General features: G+C 40.8%; 1 protein-coding gene across 1 annotated transcript in view; it reads left to right on the top strand.

The window, feature by feature from the left end:
* Positions 1-17,707, top strand: part of LOC119256697 (isoleucine--tRNA ligase, mitochondrial-like) — a gene marked incomplete at its 5' end in the record, with an annotated part of 32,320 nt that extends 14,613 nt beyond the window's left edge. Inside the window, 10 exon segments of the mRNA XM_037524462.2 lie at positions 8,592-8,700; positions 9,520-9,622; positions 10,745-10,870; positions 11,417-11,548; positions 12,316-12,394; positions 12,397-12,421; positions 13,564-13,709; positions 14,387-14,577; positions 16,127-16,271; positions 17,535-17,707. Of these exon segments, the coding sequence (XP_037380359.1) occupies positions 8,592-8,700; positions 9,520-9,622; positions 10,745-10,870; positions 11,417-11,548; positions 12,316-12,394; positions 12,397-12,421; positions 13,564-13,709; positions 14,387-14,577; positions 16,127-16,271; positions 17,535-17,674 (1,196 nt within the window).
* Between the last annotated feature and the right edge of the window lie 754 nt (positions 17,708-18,461).

Raw genomic sequence — 18,461 nt, 5'->3', positions numbered from 1 at the left:
TATATTCCCCCATACAATTGCAAACGCCCCATTCTGACCCCAATCCTTCCCCTCCTGCCCCCCACCCCCCAAAAAGTGTCTCTGGTTCATAGTTTTTTGTTGATTTTGATTTTCACTTTCTTATATTCATTTTCCTGGTCCCTTAAGTTTTCTAGATTCCTGCTATGAGTGAGACCATCCGGTATTTTTCTTTTTCTTTTTGGCTTATTTCGCTGAGCATGATCCCTTCCAGCGCCATCCATGTTGCTGCAAATTGCATGTGTTTATCTTTTTTGAATGCTGAGCAATATTCCATGGTATATATGTACCACATCTTCTTGATCCAGTCATCTATTTTTGGGCATTTGGGTTGTTTCCAAAGCTTAGCTATTGTAAACAGTGCTGCTATAAACATAGGGGTGCAGGTGCTCTTTGGAATTGATGTTTCTGTGTCCTTTGGGTAAATACCTAGGAGTGGAATTGCTGGATCATATGGAAGCTCTATGTTTAGTAGGTCCAGAAATCTCCACACAGCTCTCCATAGTGGTTGGACCAGTTTGCACTCCCACCAACAGTGCAGGAGAGTTCCTTTTTCTCCACACCCTCGCCAACATTTGTTGTTGCTAGTTTTTTTAATATGTGCCATTCTCACTGGTGTGAGATGGTATCTCATGGTAGTTTTGATTTGCATTTCCCTGATTACAAGTGATGTTGAACATTTTTTCATATGTCTGTTGGCCATTTGCATTTCCTCTTCAGAGAAGTTTCTTTTTAGCTCTTCTGCCCATTTTTTGACTGGATTATTTTCTTTGTTGTTGCTGAGTCTCATCAGCTCTTTGCAGATTTTTGTGATCAGTCCTTTATCATTAGAGTTGGGTGCAAAAATGTTCTCCCAGTTGGTGGGGTTTCTCTTTGTTTTTGTTATTGTCTCTTTTGCTGTGCAGAAGCTCTTTAATTTGATGTAGTCCCAGCTGTTTATCTTTGTCTTCACTATCACTGCTTTGGGTGATGTGTCTGTAAAGATGTCTTTGATGTGCAAATCCCGTAGTGTTTCGCCTATATTTCCTTCTATGTATTTTATGGTTTCAGGTCTTATGTCTAGTTCTTTAATCCATTTTGAGTTGATTTTTGTGTATGGTGTGAGGTAGTGGTCAAGCTTCATTCTTTTGCATGTAGCGACCCAGTTTTTCCAGCACCATTTATTGAACAAACTTTCTTTGCTCCAATGCATAGTCTTTGCTCCTTTGTCAAAGATTAGTTGACCATAAATCTGTGGGTTTATTTCTGGATTTTCTATTCGATTCCATTGGTCTGTATGTCTGTTCTTGTGCCAATACCATGCAGTTTTGATGATTATGGCTTTGTAGTAGAGTTTGAAGTCTGGGAGTGTGATGCCTCCATTTCCTTCTTTTTTTTTCAGTAGAGCTTTGGCTATTCGGGGTTTTTGGTGATTCCATATGAATTTCATCAATAATTGTTCTATTTCTTTGAAGAATGCCATTGAGATTTTGATTGGAATAGCATTGAATCTGTATATTGCTTTTGGTAGGATGGCCATTTTAATAATGTTTATTCTTCCAATCCATGAGCAGGGGATGTCTTTCCATTTCTTTGTGTCTTCTTCTATTTCTTTTAACAGTGTTTTATAGTTTTCTTTGTATAGGTCCTTTACCTCTTTTGTTAGATTTATTCCCAAATATTTGATTTTTTTGTTTCAATAATAAAAGGGATGGTTTTTTTGATTTCTTCTTCTTCAGATTTATTGTTTGTGTATAGGAAGGCTACTGACTTTTGCGTGTTGATTTTGTATCCTGCCACTTTACTGAATTAGTTTTTCTGTTCTTCCAGGTAATTTTAAATGATTGTATTGTGATCAGTACCACTCAAGCAGTTCTCAAAATAGATGAATGTTACTTAGAAGAAATCTATTATAGTCAACTCTTTTTTTGTCTTATCTGGAAAACATGCTGCTATAATATAATGTTAGATCTGGAATAGCCCATGGAGATTATTTAATCCAATGATTTCTAAACTTGTTTTCTGAATGAAAATTTTTTTTTAAAGATTGGTTTATTTATGCAAGAACTGGGGTGTAAGCCAGAGTGCAGGGGGTGAGAGGATTCACCAGAGACAGAGTGGAGAGCAGAACAGGCAGATCTACTGAAATACACTGCTAGGGGGAGCAGTGGGCGAGTCAAGAGAGGTCTGCTGTGCCATGGCCGGGATCGAACTCGTGCTGCAGTGGCTGCTGATAGCTTCATAGTGCTGAGACATAACCCCTTGTGCCACCAAGGAGGCTCCTGTTCAAGTTCTTTTGTACTATTGTACTTTGTCTTTCTGTGGCTTTCTACACAGACTGTATCTTGCTACACAGCACACTAAATACATCTAGTGAGGGTAAGTTTTTGACTCACTTGGTAAAGAGAGGAAGGCGAACTGGGCAGAAGTTAGAGGGGAGCAATAAGAGATGGATCAGGCTGTTCCTCACATGGCTATGCAGAGCAGTCTTTGTCTGAGGTCCTGTTTGCGTGCTGGAGCAAAGAAATGTGGGGGCAGCTCTGCCTTGAAGCTAGCCACTGTTAGAGGGCTGAAAGGGACTGTCCTCAAGTTTGACTTGACTTGTCTGTCTTTCTGGAGCAGGGCTCACTGTGGAGAGGACAGAAATGGGATTCCTATTTATATGTAAACATATATTTGCCTCAATTTGGCCTTCCTTCAGCTGAAGATATTTGAAAAGTAAAATGCATACATAAGTTCATGGTGATGCTGTTATAGCTGATGAGTAACTGATAAATTCATAATGGCCAGATTTGGGTTGCATGTTGGTAAAGTATTTTTCTGTAGCAATTTCAGAATTACCATTTTCATAAGTTTCTTCCACTGTATTTAAAAGAAGATATTACCAGTGTAGGCACTTTGTTTTCCTAAATTTTACTGAAAATTTAGGCAAATAGTGCTACATGAGATTAAGGTAAGGTTAAGAAAGGTTAGCTGCTGCTCTCACCTTGGGCAGCAACCTCAGTTTCAGAAACGTGCTCGCCGTATGTGAAACTGTACTTGTAAGGTACATTTGCCAGTTCGTTCATTGGTTTGGCCTTGGTGAGAATTGCTGTTCCTAGCAATTCAGACTTTTTAGAGGCTGAAGTGGTTTTACATTAGCAAATGCAGTTAGTGTGCACGGTAGACCTGGAGCCATTGCCTGGGTTAAACTGCCTAAAAAAAAGCTGCCATTAAACCTCACTGTGTAATGATAGGTGCCTGTCTTACCGTTTTTTAATTGTGACGCTCTTAACCAGTCATGAAGCATTTCTTTTTCTTTCCTGTTGTACTCAGGCAATGCAAAGGGAAAAAACATTAATTGCCACTTAAAGATATGTTGCCCGCATAGGCTACCAGAATATGAGCTCCTTCATGGATAATACAACAACCAAACTTTACTTTTTTTTTTTTTAATTATTTATTTATTTATACAAGCACTGGGTACAGTCAGAAGCACGGGAGGGTGAGAGAATTCACCAGAGCCAGAGCGGGGAGCAGAACAGGCAGAAGGACCGAAGTACACTGCTGAGGGGAGCAGCGGGCACGGCAGGAGAGGTCTGTGCGCCATGTGGGACCCTAGCCAGTGGCCGGGTATCGAACCGGCGCTGCAGAGGCTGCGGGCAGCTTTGCAATCCAGTGCTCAACCGCTGCGCCACCGGGGAGGCCCTTTATAGCTCCTACCTATTCTCTCAGATCTCATTTTGTCTCCAAAAAATGTATATAAATTATAAATTAACAAATCTTGTGAGAGCGGTCAGTAAGAAAGAGGTTTTTAATTGACCTATATTCTATATCGCCTCCTTATTTTTGTAAAAAAAAAATTTTTTAAAGATAGAATGAAGTGGGGAAGATGATATAAGATACTGAGTGAATTCATAGTTTGAGAAGCCATAAACCAAAGGTAAATTTCTTCTTTAAAAACAAAAGACCTCCCCTACTTTCCTTGAAGGCTCATTGTACTTTTCAGTGGTTTGTATCACATCTCATTGAGGTGCTTTGAGATCTCCATATTTCCTGGAGAGAGTACATTGTTGCAAAATAAAACTGATTTTGAGCTTAATTCTTCATTGAGATCTACTAATATTTAACATACATAACTGGTTTCACTTTTCACTGTCAGCATTTATAGCAGAAAGATTTGACTTACGAATTTTGATATCAGGTTCAGTGCCTGTTTCATTATGAATTCAAGGTCAAGAGAACTTAAGAAATTGAAACTCAGTCTTTCTAGAAGACACTGACATTTTAAACGTCTTTCATGGATGGGTAATGTCATACCATATTTCTAAAACATTCTTTAAACTGTTACCATTGTTTATAAAAATTAATAAATAATATATATTTTTTTAGAACAGTTTTAGGTTCATAGCAAAGCTCAGTGGATAGTGGAGTTCCCATCCCCCTAAGCCTCCTCTGCCATAGTGGCCCCACTGTCAACATCCTGTGCCAGAGGGGCCCATTGGTTATAGTTGCACTGGCATTGACAGATCATTATTGACAGGAGTTCATGGTTGACATGGAGTTAATTCTTGGCTTTGTTCATTCCTGTGGATTTTGACAAATGTGTAATGATGTATCCATCATTGTCATCCCACACAGTTTTACTCTTTTAATCTTCTTTCCCCCTTTTCAGCCCTACTTCCTGCTAGCCCTGAACAACACTGATTTTTCACAAACTCTATCTATACTTTGCCCTTTTCCCGAAAGTCTTGTTGGAGTCATCCAATGTGTTCCCTTCTCAGATGTCTCAAGTATTGAGAGTTCCTCTGTGCCTTTTCCTGACTTGATAGCTTTTTTATTTTCTCTGTGCTGAATGGTCTGTTGTCTGGGGATGCCACAGTGTACTCATCCATTCACCTACTCAACTAGTGAGTAATTAAAAACACTTCATTTCTTTTTTTTTTTTTTAATAGAGGCATGTTTTTCTTTATTTATTTGTTTGCTTGTTTGTTTGTTTTGTTTATACATGCACTGGTACAGTCAGAACGCGGGAGGGTGAGAGAATTCACCAGAGCCAGCGGGGAGCAGAGCAGGCAGAAGGACCGAAGTACACTGCTGGGAGCAGCGGCGGCAGGAGAGGTCTGCGCGCCATGTGGACCCTCCTCGGTGGCCGGGAGCAGCCGGGGATTGACCGGCGCCGCAGAGGCCGCGGGCAGCTTGCAACCCAGTGCTCTACCGCTGCGCCACGGGGAGGCCCAACACTTCATTTCTTTTTTAAAATGAGAAATAGTTTAACTAGAGGTGATCATTGTTTTAAATAGAAACTTAAGTTTATAACTTAGATTTACGAGTAACTTTAAAAGTTTGCCATCTTAATACATACACAATACTGCTTTAAAATAGCCTAATTTCCCTGGTGGCGCAGCAGTTGAGTGCTGGGTTGCGAAGCTGCCCGCAGCCTCTGCAGTGCTGGTTCGATCCCTAGCTGCTCCCCGGCCTCCGGAGGAGGGTCCCACATGGCGCGCAGACCTCTCCTGCCGCCTGCTGCTCCCCTCAGCAGTGTACTTCGGTCGTTCTGCCTGCTCTGCTCCTCACTCTGGCTCTGGTGAATTCTCTCACCCTCCCGGCTTCTGACTGTACCCAGTGCTTGTATAAATAAATAAAAAAAATCTTTAAAAAAAATATATAGCCTAATTTCAAAAATAATTGTATTTTAGAAATTTAGTAAATATTTTGGTTTAAATTGTTTTTGTTACTTAGCATTAGGCACAAAAAAAGTTTGAGGTAGTTTTCAATCCTTTGGGCAGTGATAGGAATCTTTCCTGGAGAAATATTCAGATGGGGGAGGAGGATGTGACACAGAGCCCCAGTTTCTACCAGTAGAAATAGGACCGAAAGGGGGGGGCACACGCTCACATGGGCAGAGATGGGTAGCCATTGAGTTGGTTCTTGGAAAAATATCCGTGGGCGTGGGAAGTTTCGTGGAGGGGAATGTGAAATTTTAAAAAGTAGAGAGTACCAAAAAGCAGGATGCAGTAAAAGTCTTGCTTTGCTAGCAAACACCAGTAAATGTTGTCTCCATAGATAAAATACTAGAAGAAATATGTTGAAATTAAGTGACTGTCTTGGGCCTCCCTGGTGGCGTAAGGGGTTAGGCACTGCACTGTGAAGCAATCTGCAGCTTCGATCCCCGCCAGCCAGGGAGAAACCCACATGGTGCGGCAGACCTCTCCTGACTTGCCCGCTGCCCCCCTCAGCAGTGTTTTTCAGTCAGTCTGCCTATTCTGCTCCCTCTCTGTCTCTGGTGAATCCTCTCACCCTCCGCATCTCTGGCCTGTACCCCAGTTCTTGTATAAATAAATAAATAAATCTTTAAAAAAAAAAATAAAGTGACTGTCTCTAGGCACTGGACTGATTTTCTTGAACTTCTCACCATTTTACAAATTTTCCTAAAGTTATTTTGTTAGGAAAAAATAAGCATTGCTAATACACATTTGTTAGAACAGGAAATAGTCCCAATAATTATATGAGATTTTATAGTAATTGTACAGTGTGCCATTCCTTGAATTTGACTGTGCTTTGTATTTCTTCACTGTCCAAGACTAAATTTCTCATCTTCACTTTGAAAGTTCTACAAACATTACTTTTCTCATTTTCTGTCCGGAGGTTTACTATCATAAAACTACCCCCTTCCTGTCTCCACTGATTTCACACACCATCTTGAAAGACTCTTGCTTTTAGAAATTTTCGGGGTGCTACTCTTCTTTTACCAAGTTAAAAGAAGTCAGTATATTTCAAACAGGGAAAAGATACTGAGACTTACTCTTAAAATGAATTAGTTGTTTGCGTTTTGCCATTTGGGTTTTTTTTGTATGTAATAAATTTTTTTTAATGTTGTGCTATTATTGAAATGGGCTGATGTCCTCTCATTTTATTCAGATGATAATGTGTATATGTTCTAGGACAGGATCATAGACATTTATTTTTAAAATAGCTTAAGGATAATGAATGATAATTTTTACAAATACTCTTTTTTGCAAATATTCTTTCATAGAAAAACTGTTGGAAAAAAAAATACCAGGAAGAGTTACATAATTCTCCATCAGGAGATATCAGAGTGCCCTTTATGATATATCTTAATAATAATTAACATTTACTGAATGTTTATTATGTCTTAAGCATTGTCCTAAGCGTGTTATACTACTCCTCTAATCTCGACAAAAACCTGGCAAGTAAATTTTAGTGTTTTTCTCATTTAGTGAAGAGGAAATGGAAGCGTGAAAGGTCAGGCTGGGGCCCCAGCCCTGTGAGCTGCTACAGGCTCTGGACCCAGGCAGCTTCAGATGCTTTCATCCTGAGCACTAGAAATCCTGAGGCAGCAGGTTTTCTTTAAATTAAAAAAATTAGAGCTGGCACAGATTTGAGATGATTTAAAACCCTTGCATTTTAGACTTTTTTGTCAAGACTTGGAAGCAAGGGTTTTTCCAGGATGTCAGAACTTCAGTCTGATTCATGGTTGTGGACTGTCAGTGCTCATACACTAGGCCAGAAATAGGCATTTTTCAATGCAGTGAAAAGGGATTAGGGATCCTTTTCTGCTGTATTTCCTTATGTTGGAAAGGATTTCAACCTGTATTCTGTCATTAATTAGCTCTTTGATTATAGCTGCATCAAAAAACTGGTTATCAGAAGTGCACATTTGGATGGGATGGAATCCCATCCAGTCCCTAGCTCCCACCTCTTGCTTTAGCTCCTGACCTGTGCTTTTTTTTTTTTTTCAATTGGGTCATTGTCAAATAGAAGTTCATTTGCTCTTTCGATTTTCTTTTTTTTTTTTTTCATAATTAATTTCCTTGTTGTGCATGATCTCTGATGCCAAATTGTCAAGGTTCAGAATCTGTTTAACTGTATACTCTCTACATGAGCTGGGGCAAGTTAGAAACTGTCTTCACTTTCGTCATCTGTAAAATTGGGATCATAAAAATACAATGAAAGTCAAATGAATTAACATGAAATTATTTGCTGCTCAGCAAATTTTCCTTGAAATTGCATAAAGGATTTCCCTGGAATACTGATAACTATGAACTAGTTCCTAATTTATTTTTATTTATTTTTTTTAATAGTTTTTTTTTTTTTATAGAGGCATGTTTTATTTATTTATTTGTTTGTTTGTTTGTTTGTTTTGTTATACATGCCCTGGGTACAGTCAGAAGCGCGGGAGGGTGAGAGAATTCACCAGAGCCAGAGCGAGGAGCAGAGCAGGTAGAAGGACCGAAGTACACTGCTGAGGGGAGCAGCGGTGGCAGGAGAGGTCTGCGTACCATGTGCCACCCTCCTCTGGTGGCCGGGGAGCAGCCGGGGATCGAACCGCCCCGCAGAGGCCGCGGTCAGCTTCGCAACCCAGCGCTCAACCGCTGCGCCACCGGGGAGGCCCTAGTTCCTAATTTAGATAGTGTTTTAGTTACCTGTGGTTTGGGAGACTATACACCAAGTTTATTCTCTTTATCTAGATGAAAAAATTGGCAGTGAGGATAACTGCTTGTGTGAATACTGTCTAGGCATTGGGCATCACATGATGCAATTAATGTGATGACATGTGCTACTATAACTCACATTTCTTTTTTTCTTTTTAGGTTCTGAACAAAGAGCAGATTTGTATATGGAAGGAAAAGACCAGCTGGGGGGTTGGTTTCAGTCTTCCTTGTTAACAAGTGTGGCTGCAAGGAAACAAGCACCTTTTAAGTAAGTCTCTCCCTCAGCGAAGCCAGTACACAGAGCTGCTGCCTCTTGGCCAATCGCTACGTGAGGCCTCATGCTGAGTGACACACACGATGGAACACTGCCCTTACTAGCTTGCACGCCCCCGTGTCCTGAGAAAAATGAGGTTGAAGTAAAAAAGGCGATGGCGTTACAGAAGTCTCATCACTGTGATACAGGTCATCACTCCCAGAAGAGAGGGCCTCGGCAGGGAGGATGCTGGGAAACCTGGGGAAAGGAAGTCCTGAGCTTGGGGATGGAAAAAGGGATACTCTGGGGAGGTGAAGAGCTGAGTTCCACAGCCTTACCTGTGCAGTGCCCACAAGCGGCTAAGGAAGGGAAACATTCCTTTATGAATTCTAGTAATTCTAGGAAGATTCTTCCATAACTTGAGATTTCTGCTATCTTAGAGTAGCCCACTCGAGTCTTTACATGTTTGTTTTTTGTATCACTTGTTTTAAAAACCATGGAGCAGCACATATTTCTCTCAGGTTGTCTATTTCAGGATAATTTCAAGGGATAACTGTCCTTTTTAAGACATACTTTTTCCTTGTTAGTTTTAATGATCAAGACCAGTGATAATATTCAGGAAATTTTCCATTGGCTGTAATCATATAAAATATTCCTTTGTTTGATTAGAGGTGGAATTATTTGACAATTATGATAAATAAGCTGTTGAGAAATGACTTCCTTGTAAAAAAATCTTTCCTACAAAATATGTCAAGAAAAATCTTTTCACTCTTATTTATATGTCAAACTCAGATACTCATTTTAAGCTGTTACATCATCTGGTTGTCATCTTAGGACTGTGGTGGTTCATGGATTCACCCTAGGAGAAAAGGGGGAGAAGATGTCCAAGTCTCTCGGCAATGTCATTGACCCTGACGTCGTCATCAATGGGGGAAAAGTAGGTGGTTGCCTGAAGGTTTTTTTTTTAAAGCTCTTAAGTTGGTGACCAAAACTCTTCATTATAGCTACTCACTGTAAAAAAAAAAAAAAAGAAAAAAAAAACAAAACCCAAAAGTCATCCTCCATACTAATAGTGGCAGCCTTGTTAGATCTTTAGATCTGGATTCTTAAATAACACATGATTTTAATGAAGGGAGGTGCTGGACTTGGCTCTTTTTGCTCATTTCAAGTCTGAATCACAGATCCTGACCCATTGTATCCTTTTTTTAATTGTTTGAGCTTTTAAATATGTAAGCTCTAGTTGTATGCTTAAATGGAAATAATTGCAACTTCTAGATGCATGTGTTATTATTACATTCTTGGAGTGTAAACTCTTTAATACACTTAAAAATAAGTTGTTAATGAATATCAAATCTGGGGTGCTGATATCTTGGTTTGTATCAGATGTGCTTTGGAAAAGAAAGCTTATATCTGTTATTTTTACTCCTTTGGCTTTTTATTGTCCTCATGCCCAGTAATGGTTTTTCTGTGATTGCTGCGAGGGCGCTGTGAGAGGGAAGGTGGAGCTCTAAGCACCACTGTCGCAGGCATGTGCAGACAGGGTGAGGGCCAGACGTGCTGGTGTCTGGCTGTCAACAGGGCTGGAGAGCGGACTCTTCTGTGTTCCCGTCACACTTCACAAGCAGCCTGACTTCTGGGGTTGTTAGCTCTTATTCATTACAGTGCAGATAATTTTTTTTTAAAGATTTATTTATTTATACAGGAACTGGGGGACAGGTCAGAGGCGTGGGAGGGTGAGAGAATTAACCAGAGAGAGCGGGCAGCAGAACAGGCAGATGAATGAAGCCACTGCTGAGGGGAGCAGCAGGCGAGACAGGAGAGGTCTGCCACACCATGTGGGTATCTCCTTGGCCGGCCTGGAATCGAACCCGTGCTGCAGAGGCTGCAGATAGCTTCACAGTGCAGCGCTCAACCCACTGCACCACCAGGGAGGCCTTATGTGCAGATAGATTTTATGCTCATATTGTGCTCAAACATTTCTGGAAGGAAACATACCTAAAATACTGGTTTTCCTAATTGAGTGAAAGTCATTTGTTTCTTTTTTTCCCTCAATGAAAAGGACCAAACCAAAGAGCCTCCCTATGGAGCCGATGTCCTTCGCTGGTGGGTGGCTGAGTCCAACGTCTTCACTGAGGTGGCCATTGGCCCGTCTGCACTTACTGCTGCCAGAGATGATATTAGCAAGGTCGGAGTCATTACTTGTACCTCTAAATACAAACGTTTACTCAGTCATTATTAAAATAAATGAGACATGTTTGCAGCTTGGCACTGTAACACTGAGTGAGCTGTCCATATGTTGTTGTGTTTGAAAATATCCTGTTTATTTGCTTAAAAATACTAGTATACTAATTCATATAAAAATAGCATAATATGTACTCAATGACCTTTAATGTTTATTCCATTTATCTTCATTTTCACCTATACATTTTTACTCTGAGGTAAATAAACTGGGCCACTGAAAGGTACTTAAAGTTATAAAAAAATAATGAAAATTCAGCCTTTATGTGTAATGTCCAGGGGTGGTTTCTTTCAAAGTGGGCTGTTGAAATGAGTTTTCTGTTTTTGCATTTTTAGTCTTATTTAGGACTGATATAATTTGAAAAGTATCCCATTAAGAAAGTAATTTATTGAATAAAAATTAAGAGAATTAAGAAAGCTCATGGGTAGGAATTGAAAGCCTCTTTTTTTTTTTTTTTTTTTTGACTGCTCATGTTTTTCTCAATATCAATAGCTTAGGAATACACTGCGCTTCCTTTTGGGAAATGTGGCTGGTTTTAACCCAGAGACAGATTCTATCCCAGTTGGTGACATGTATGTCGTCGACCAGTACATGCTGCACTTGCTGCAGGATTTGGCAAACAAGGTAAGTGTGAATCAGTAACCTTGTGGAAAATAGAAAGACTAGCACTGTTTGTTGTACGTTGAAAGCTATGTTGCCTGAGGAGAAAAACCTGACTAGACATTGTAGCTACAGCTTTGAGAAAAGTTACACTTGACAAATGCCACACATCCCTATGTCACTCGGGTATAAAGTCTGATGATTTTCTTTTAGTCTTGAGAGACTAGAGAAGTGCTGGTGGGAACAGTAGGCCCAGGCTGCCTCTCCTTTGGCATTTCTCTCAGGGTGAACTCTGTACTCTGACAGAAGGAGCTGTGTTTGTTTACCTGCAGAGGTACTCCTCAAGGTGCAGAATGAAATGACTGCACCTGTGTGACTTGGAAGATAATTTGTGTTTTCTCAAAAAGTGGAAGTGCGGCTGCTTCCTTGTACTCTGAAGTTAGGGGGATGCAGATGTTTGCCCAATTCTACTTTCCAGGCATGAGTGAGGGAATATTGCCCCCACACTTGATTCTCAGTGGTGTGGCTTCATCATTTAGATGCTGTCTTTCTCCTGGATGAGTGGGTTTTTGTGTGTGTGGTGTGGTTTCCAGGACACTAGTCAGTATCTTCTGAGGGTGGTCAAACTTGATATCCAGAAATGACACATAGAAAACCTTTAACAGCTCTTGCACCTTGTTTTGTATTTTTCCAGATTTACACATATTTGAAAAGGAACATGTGTTACTTATGATGACTTGCTTTTTCATTTCTTATCCCAGCTTCCAAATGTTTTTGGCTTTGTCTCCTAGATTAACGATTCATACAAGCAATATGATTTTGGAAAAGTTGTTCGACTGTTGAGAGCATTTTATACCAGAGAACTCTCTAACTTTATTTCAGCATAATCAAAGATCGGTATGTACGACTTGAGTGTTTAAAGGCTCAACAAATATTTCTTGTCTACTTCCTTGTGGCTGCTGAGACACAGTGGCTAGTGGGGCAGGCAGCAAGGCTCACGGATCTGGAAGCTGGGCTTCCCCACTGAACAGGAATCTGCCCGCCACTCACCAGCTTTGTGATTTGGGGCATCTTATCCTGTTCTCACAGCTGCTTTAGCTGTACATTGGTGTTGCTAATACTCTTATGTGATGAAAATGAAAACAGATTATGTTCTTAATGCCATTTGATAAAGTAAGTGCTCAGTAAAAGCTGCTAATACGAGAACAGTGTGTATTTGCAAATCTTGGGAGGCTGGTGGGAGCGTATACAGACAATTACTGCTGTTATAACACTGTGGTGACAGTAGTGTTCTTTCAGAGGAAACTTGGAGTTGACTTTGTGTTGTAAATGGAGATGGTGCTGTCTTTAGAATAACTGCGCCAGTAAGCAGTGCCAGCCCCAAGTCACTTCCTGTAAGAACTGCAACCGCCCAGCTCCCTTTTACAGCAATTGGACAAGTGGCGTGTTAAATGCCATCAACCTGCTGGTTAGTTGTACTGTGACAGTCCTCAAGACTGGCTGCCCTCTAGCTGAAAAACAGATCAGACAATGTACAGCAACTGAGTTTTTGAGGACACTGGCACACCTGGGAGGAATGAAGTTGAATGGAGGAACTTATCAAAAAACTGTGATAGACTCCCCGGTGCGCAGGGTTGACGCTGCGAAGCTGCGCGCGGCCTCTGCGGCGCCGGTTCGATCCCCGGCTGCTTCCCGGCCACGGAGAGGGTCACATGGCGCGCAGACCTCTCTGCCGCCCGCTGCTCCCCTCAGCAGTGTACTCGGTCTTCTGCCTGCTCTGCTCCCCGCTCTGGCTCTGGGAGATTCTCTCGCCCTCCCGCAATTCTGACTGTACCCAGTGCATGTATAACAACAAAGAACCAGCAAACAAATAAAAAAGCACGCCTCTATAAAAAAAACAAACAAAAAAAAAACTGTGATAGACTATTTTGCTTTCGATTAAAAGATGACTAGAGCCATAGTCATAGATTAGCCATAGCCAGACTGGCAGGGGTGGCACATAAGGAGTTGTCAACTTCTGAATTGGTTTTTCTTAATAGGCTTTACTGTGAAAATGCAGATGAGCCCAAGCGACGCTCTTGTCAGACTGTGCTAGCTGAGATTTTGGATGTAATCGTTCGTTCTTTTGCTCCCATTCTTCCTCACCTGGCCGAAGAGGTGTTCCAGCACATACCTTATGTCAAAGGTAAGGGATACTTGATTTGTTCTCTAAATGAAAAGATTTCTGATGAGGATACAACTTCCAGTTTCATCCACTTCATATCAGGGGTCCTTACTTGTCCACAGTGAATGCTGTGTGGCCTGGTGTGTTGTGGCCATTTGGTACTTTCTGCCCCTGATAGCAGAGTGTGATGAATTTCAGAATGGCCTTTGGGCCACCTTGCAGTGCTTTCTGAAATGTGGCCTCGTAGCAGCTTGACTGCATTTAGAAGTCACTGTTTCTTAAATACTTGTATAGTTTAGGTCTCATTAAAACATAGTGCCTTTTTAAAAAGTAATTTTATTAATAGTTTACTCTGATTGTATTAAAATTACAGAAAATCAAAACTACAGATGTTTAAAAAAACTCTTCATCTTTCTATCTAGAGGCTACTGCTGTCGCTATTGGGAGGCTTCTTTATTGTACTTTCTTTGAGGTATCCTTTTCTCTTTGAGATCTCACTCTGTAGTTTATTCTGCTTAAATGTAACATAATTATTTCCCAGTGCTGATGGCACTTAGGACTGGCCCCATGATCTTTTGTCACATGATTACCATAAATAACACTTCTAACTTCCCACAGATAGAAAATATTTGGTGGTTGCTGGTTTATGTACAGACTAGAATCCATGTCAGTGAGTTTACTTTTTTCCTTTTCAAAAGAGCCCAAGAGTGTGTTCCGTACTGGGTGGATCCGCACCAGCTCCATCTGGAAGAAGCCGGGCTTGGAGGAAGCGATGGAGAGCGCGTGTGCAATGCGAGACTCCTTCCTCGGAAGCATCCCTGGCAAGAATGCAGCTGAGTACGAGGTTATCATTGTTATAGAGCCTGGGCTGCTTTTTGAGATAATAGAGGTGAGCAGTAGTTGGTGACTTTTGAAAGGGTGTTAGTATTAGACAACTTCTCCTGAAATTGTTTTTTAAAATCCTTGCATAAGATTTTTTTTCAATTTAGAAATTAGTATTTCTGTCTCCTGATACTACCACTGATTCTGTGCTCCTTCCCTTTCTAAAGAAACACATTCTCTGGGGCGATTTATAAGCCAGGACCAGGAAGGTATAATAAAGTTGTAATAGCAGTGCAAGCCCTCAGGACCATTTAGACTAAAGATGACATACAAACCCATGGCAGTAATATCAGAATACACAAGAAGGGGGAGTTTTGTGCTAAGGAACTGACTTTCGGAGAATTTTATCAATCTAGACCAGATTCAGAACAAATCCCAAGGATTTCGTCCATCTTTTTCTCATGAGATGTGGAGAAATTTCATTTGCTCCAGCAAGTTAGCTTTTCATCTCAAAGCATCATCCTACTTTATTTCAAAAGGGCCATCGGAATTTCTTCTTGGAATTCTTAGCAGTTGATCAGATTGGCTTATCACTTAACATTTGACTCAAGAATTTTCTCGTTTTACAGCTTTAGAAGAAAATTGGCAATACATATTTATAAGCTTTACTAGTACCAAAATTTTCTAAAAAAGGATTTTTGCATCTGATTGGTAAGAGTTGAGACTTGAAATAGCTAGTAGGTATAAGGTTATAGATCTGCTAACAGGGAACTGACATTATAGTCACATTTCAGAATATCCAAGTTGGGAAGTTCTGGCCTTTTCATTCTGTGAGTGAAATAAAGACCATTGAAAGTAGGACCTGGTGGAGGCCTGTTTCCCTACATGTCATGTTCCTTTGACTTCATATTTCCAAGTAATAAAATGAAAAAAATACAGCTCGTTTGCATCATTCATATTAAGAAATACTTTGAGATGTAAAAAAAAATGAATATATTTTCTCTAAATATATTTTATACAAAGTAGCTGTATAGGAGTTGGTCAAAACCAAATTAATCTTTTTAAAATCTCCAGTTTCTCATGAGCTGCTTTTAAGGACTTGAAAAATATGAAAGTGTTAGTAGCAAACACCCAAATCAGTGTGCTTGAGGGTTCTGTGCCTTGTGCAGATTCAACCACCAGTCTATTTGTCCAGATAGTATCTCAAGGCCTCTCTAGTGCAGTAAGCAGGAGATGGACAACTGTGGGCTTTAGGCGGGCTGACCTGGGTTGGATTACAGCTCCACCACCTGTTGGTGAGAAACCTGGGCAGCTTCATCTCCCTGGACCTATTTCTAGGTTAAATGTGGATAATTAACGGTGTGTTGTGTTGAGAAATAATGAAAACTTAGCATTTAGCAAAGTGGATGTAACTGGCACAGAGCATACTCATAGTAATTACTGTTGGACATTTTCACTTAAAACCTTTTGTAGTAAGAATTGATGTATTTAATAGTATTGGCCCAGGAGCTGCTGGTACCAAAGCATTCCTTGCTAAACACAAGAATTCACAGTGTCTATTTCTATAACCCTGGTTTATGGTAGTTCAGTGGGTAACTTTCACTGCTTGCTCCCAGATGCTGCAAGCTGAGGAGACTTCTAGCACCTCTCAGTTGAATGAACTGATGATGGCTTCCCAGACAACACTGCTCTCTCAGGAACCACGAGCACTGCCTGCAGATGTAATTGAGCTTAAAGGGACATTCCTAATCAACTTAGAAGGTGAGGTGGGGAGAGTCGGTGTTCCCTGGAGAATGTGTGATAATTACAGGTCCTCTCCAACTTTCCAGTGGACTTTGTTCTAAAGGCTGCTGTTCACTTGACATCTATGGAGGCAGGGACCACCTTTCTAAAGCAGCTCTCTGGAGTCCCACCTGATAATCTTGGGAACGAGGGGCAAGGGTAGAAGAGATTTTCCTTCTTGTCCCGGGACTGAGTATCACTGTATTTGAAGTTTGTGGCCTCACTCCTATTTGGCTCCTCTGGTTGGTGGTGCGCTAGTCCTGCCCAGCCCTGCTGCTCTTCCACATTGATTCTAAAATACACTGTGCACACCCCATTTTTAATGAGTGGTTACTGATTTTTTTTTTTTTTTGGTGGGACACTCGCCGGTGGCCGGGGATCAAACTGGCGCTGCAGAGGCTGTGGGCAGCCTCACAACCCAGCGCTCAACCGCTGTGCCACCAGGGGAGGAGGCCCGGTTACTGACTTTTAATTGAACTCTTTCTCTCAGTGTTACCTCAAAGCAACGTTCTGTAGCTGGTTGATAGGGTATTTTTCTCAAACTAATTCATTTCTTATGGAGCAAATGAAGGGCAGAGTGATGTTAACAGAAGTAACATGCAGATAGTCTGGGGAAAGTGATGCTGCCTGTGTTTTTCAAAATAGCTCTAGGTACCAGCAGGTGGTAGGAGGTGAATTTAGAGGCATCACTTTAAATCAGAGGCCTGGCAGCAATGACTGGCCTAGTTTCTAGCTTACCTTGCTTTTCAAAATGTTAAAATGCCTTCTTTGTGCAATGACTTAGACATCAGACTGATAACATAGTAATGAGGGCAAATTATTTTCTAAGTGCCTTAAAGTGAAATTTTGTTTCCTTTTGTCCAAATCAAGCTTTAAGTGGGGACGTTGTGTTGTCACTATAATTTGATTTTTTTTAAATTGGTAATTAAATAATTTATCAGAACTCTGCCTAGATTGAACTAAAGGCGTGCTTTGCCCAAGTACAAACAGAACTCAGTGACTTTGAGAATAACCAGTTCATGTCTCAGGCTGAGATTCCCCAATTCTCTCCAGTAATCAGGCTGTGCAGTCCACTGTCCTGGCCATTGTTATAACGTGAGAGAAGCTGTGTCCCACAGCCTCTCCTGGGCAGGGAGGAGTGAACTTTGAAGAAGGAGCTCCTGCAAATCTAGTTAAGGACTAAGAGCCAGACAGATGAGTGGCCTGTCAAAAACACTCTTTTTCTGGATTCTTTCCTCACAGGTGGTGACATTCGTGAAGAGTCCTCATATAAAGTGATTGTCATGCCAACAACCAAAGAAAAGTGCCCTCGTTGTTGGAAGTATACAGCCCAGTCTTCAGATACACTCTGTCCCCGGTGCGCAGAGGTTGTTGGAAAGTAGCAGCTTACTGGTGCGACAGCTCTCTGCAAGACCCCACCCCACCGTGCTGACTAGGAGTTCAGAATGGACTGTGCACAATACTGGGAAGAAAGCCAAGATTCAGGTGATGAAGGTCAGAATCAGAACAGTGTTTCCTGTAACTAGATAAAATGTATATACATGCAGAAAAAGATGCAGATGGATGCCATGAGCTAATACAATGAGCATGCTTGCCTTCAAATATGGCTGAGCAGAAATGTTTTATATTTTACGAATTTTTGACTCAGTATTTAAGTTCTATAATGTTTATAATGTTTAAAAATAAAGGCTTTCTGGAAAAATACTGACTGATGTTGGTACAATCAAGTAAAGAAATGTGGTTTTGAAGGAGAATGGAATAGATACCGTTCCCTTTAGGGATGAAGATTAATTTCCTTTTGTCTTAATAGAAACATCAACCCTTTCAGGATAAGTTAGGTGTGATTGTTTTTGCCTAAGAAGAAAAACAAGTTTGTTACTCTTTTATACAAGAGAGGAAAGAAATCTGCATACATACGTGAATGTTCAGAAGACAACAAGAAAACTGGAAATTTATTGACTGATATACAGAAGCTCATGACAATGAACATAGAATAGCATATACAGGATTTTACAGCATTAATAGAGCATCTTATGAACAGTTCCGTGTTGGATTACAGTCTTTCTAGGGGTGGCTAATCCTACTCAGTAGAAATCTAAATTGCAGAAGCCCAGAGCCCTACCCTGCAGGGAGAGGCCTCACTGCTGCTCATGAGCACTGCTCATCTCC

This window comes from Talpa occidentalis, unplaced genomic scaffold (genome assembly GCF_014898055.3).
Source record: "Talpa occidentalis isolate TD23 unplaced genomic scaffold, MPIMG_talOcc4v2.1 talOcc4.385, whole genome shotgun sequence".
In the NCBI taxonomy this organism is placed as follows: domain Eukaryota; kingdom Metazoa; phylum Chordata; class Mammalia; order Eulipotyphla; family Talpidae; genus Talpa; species Talpa occidentalis.
Note: the sequence above shows the minus strand (reverse complement) of the source record. Positions and strands in the feature narration are given on the sequence as shown.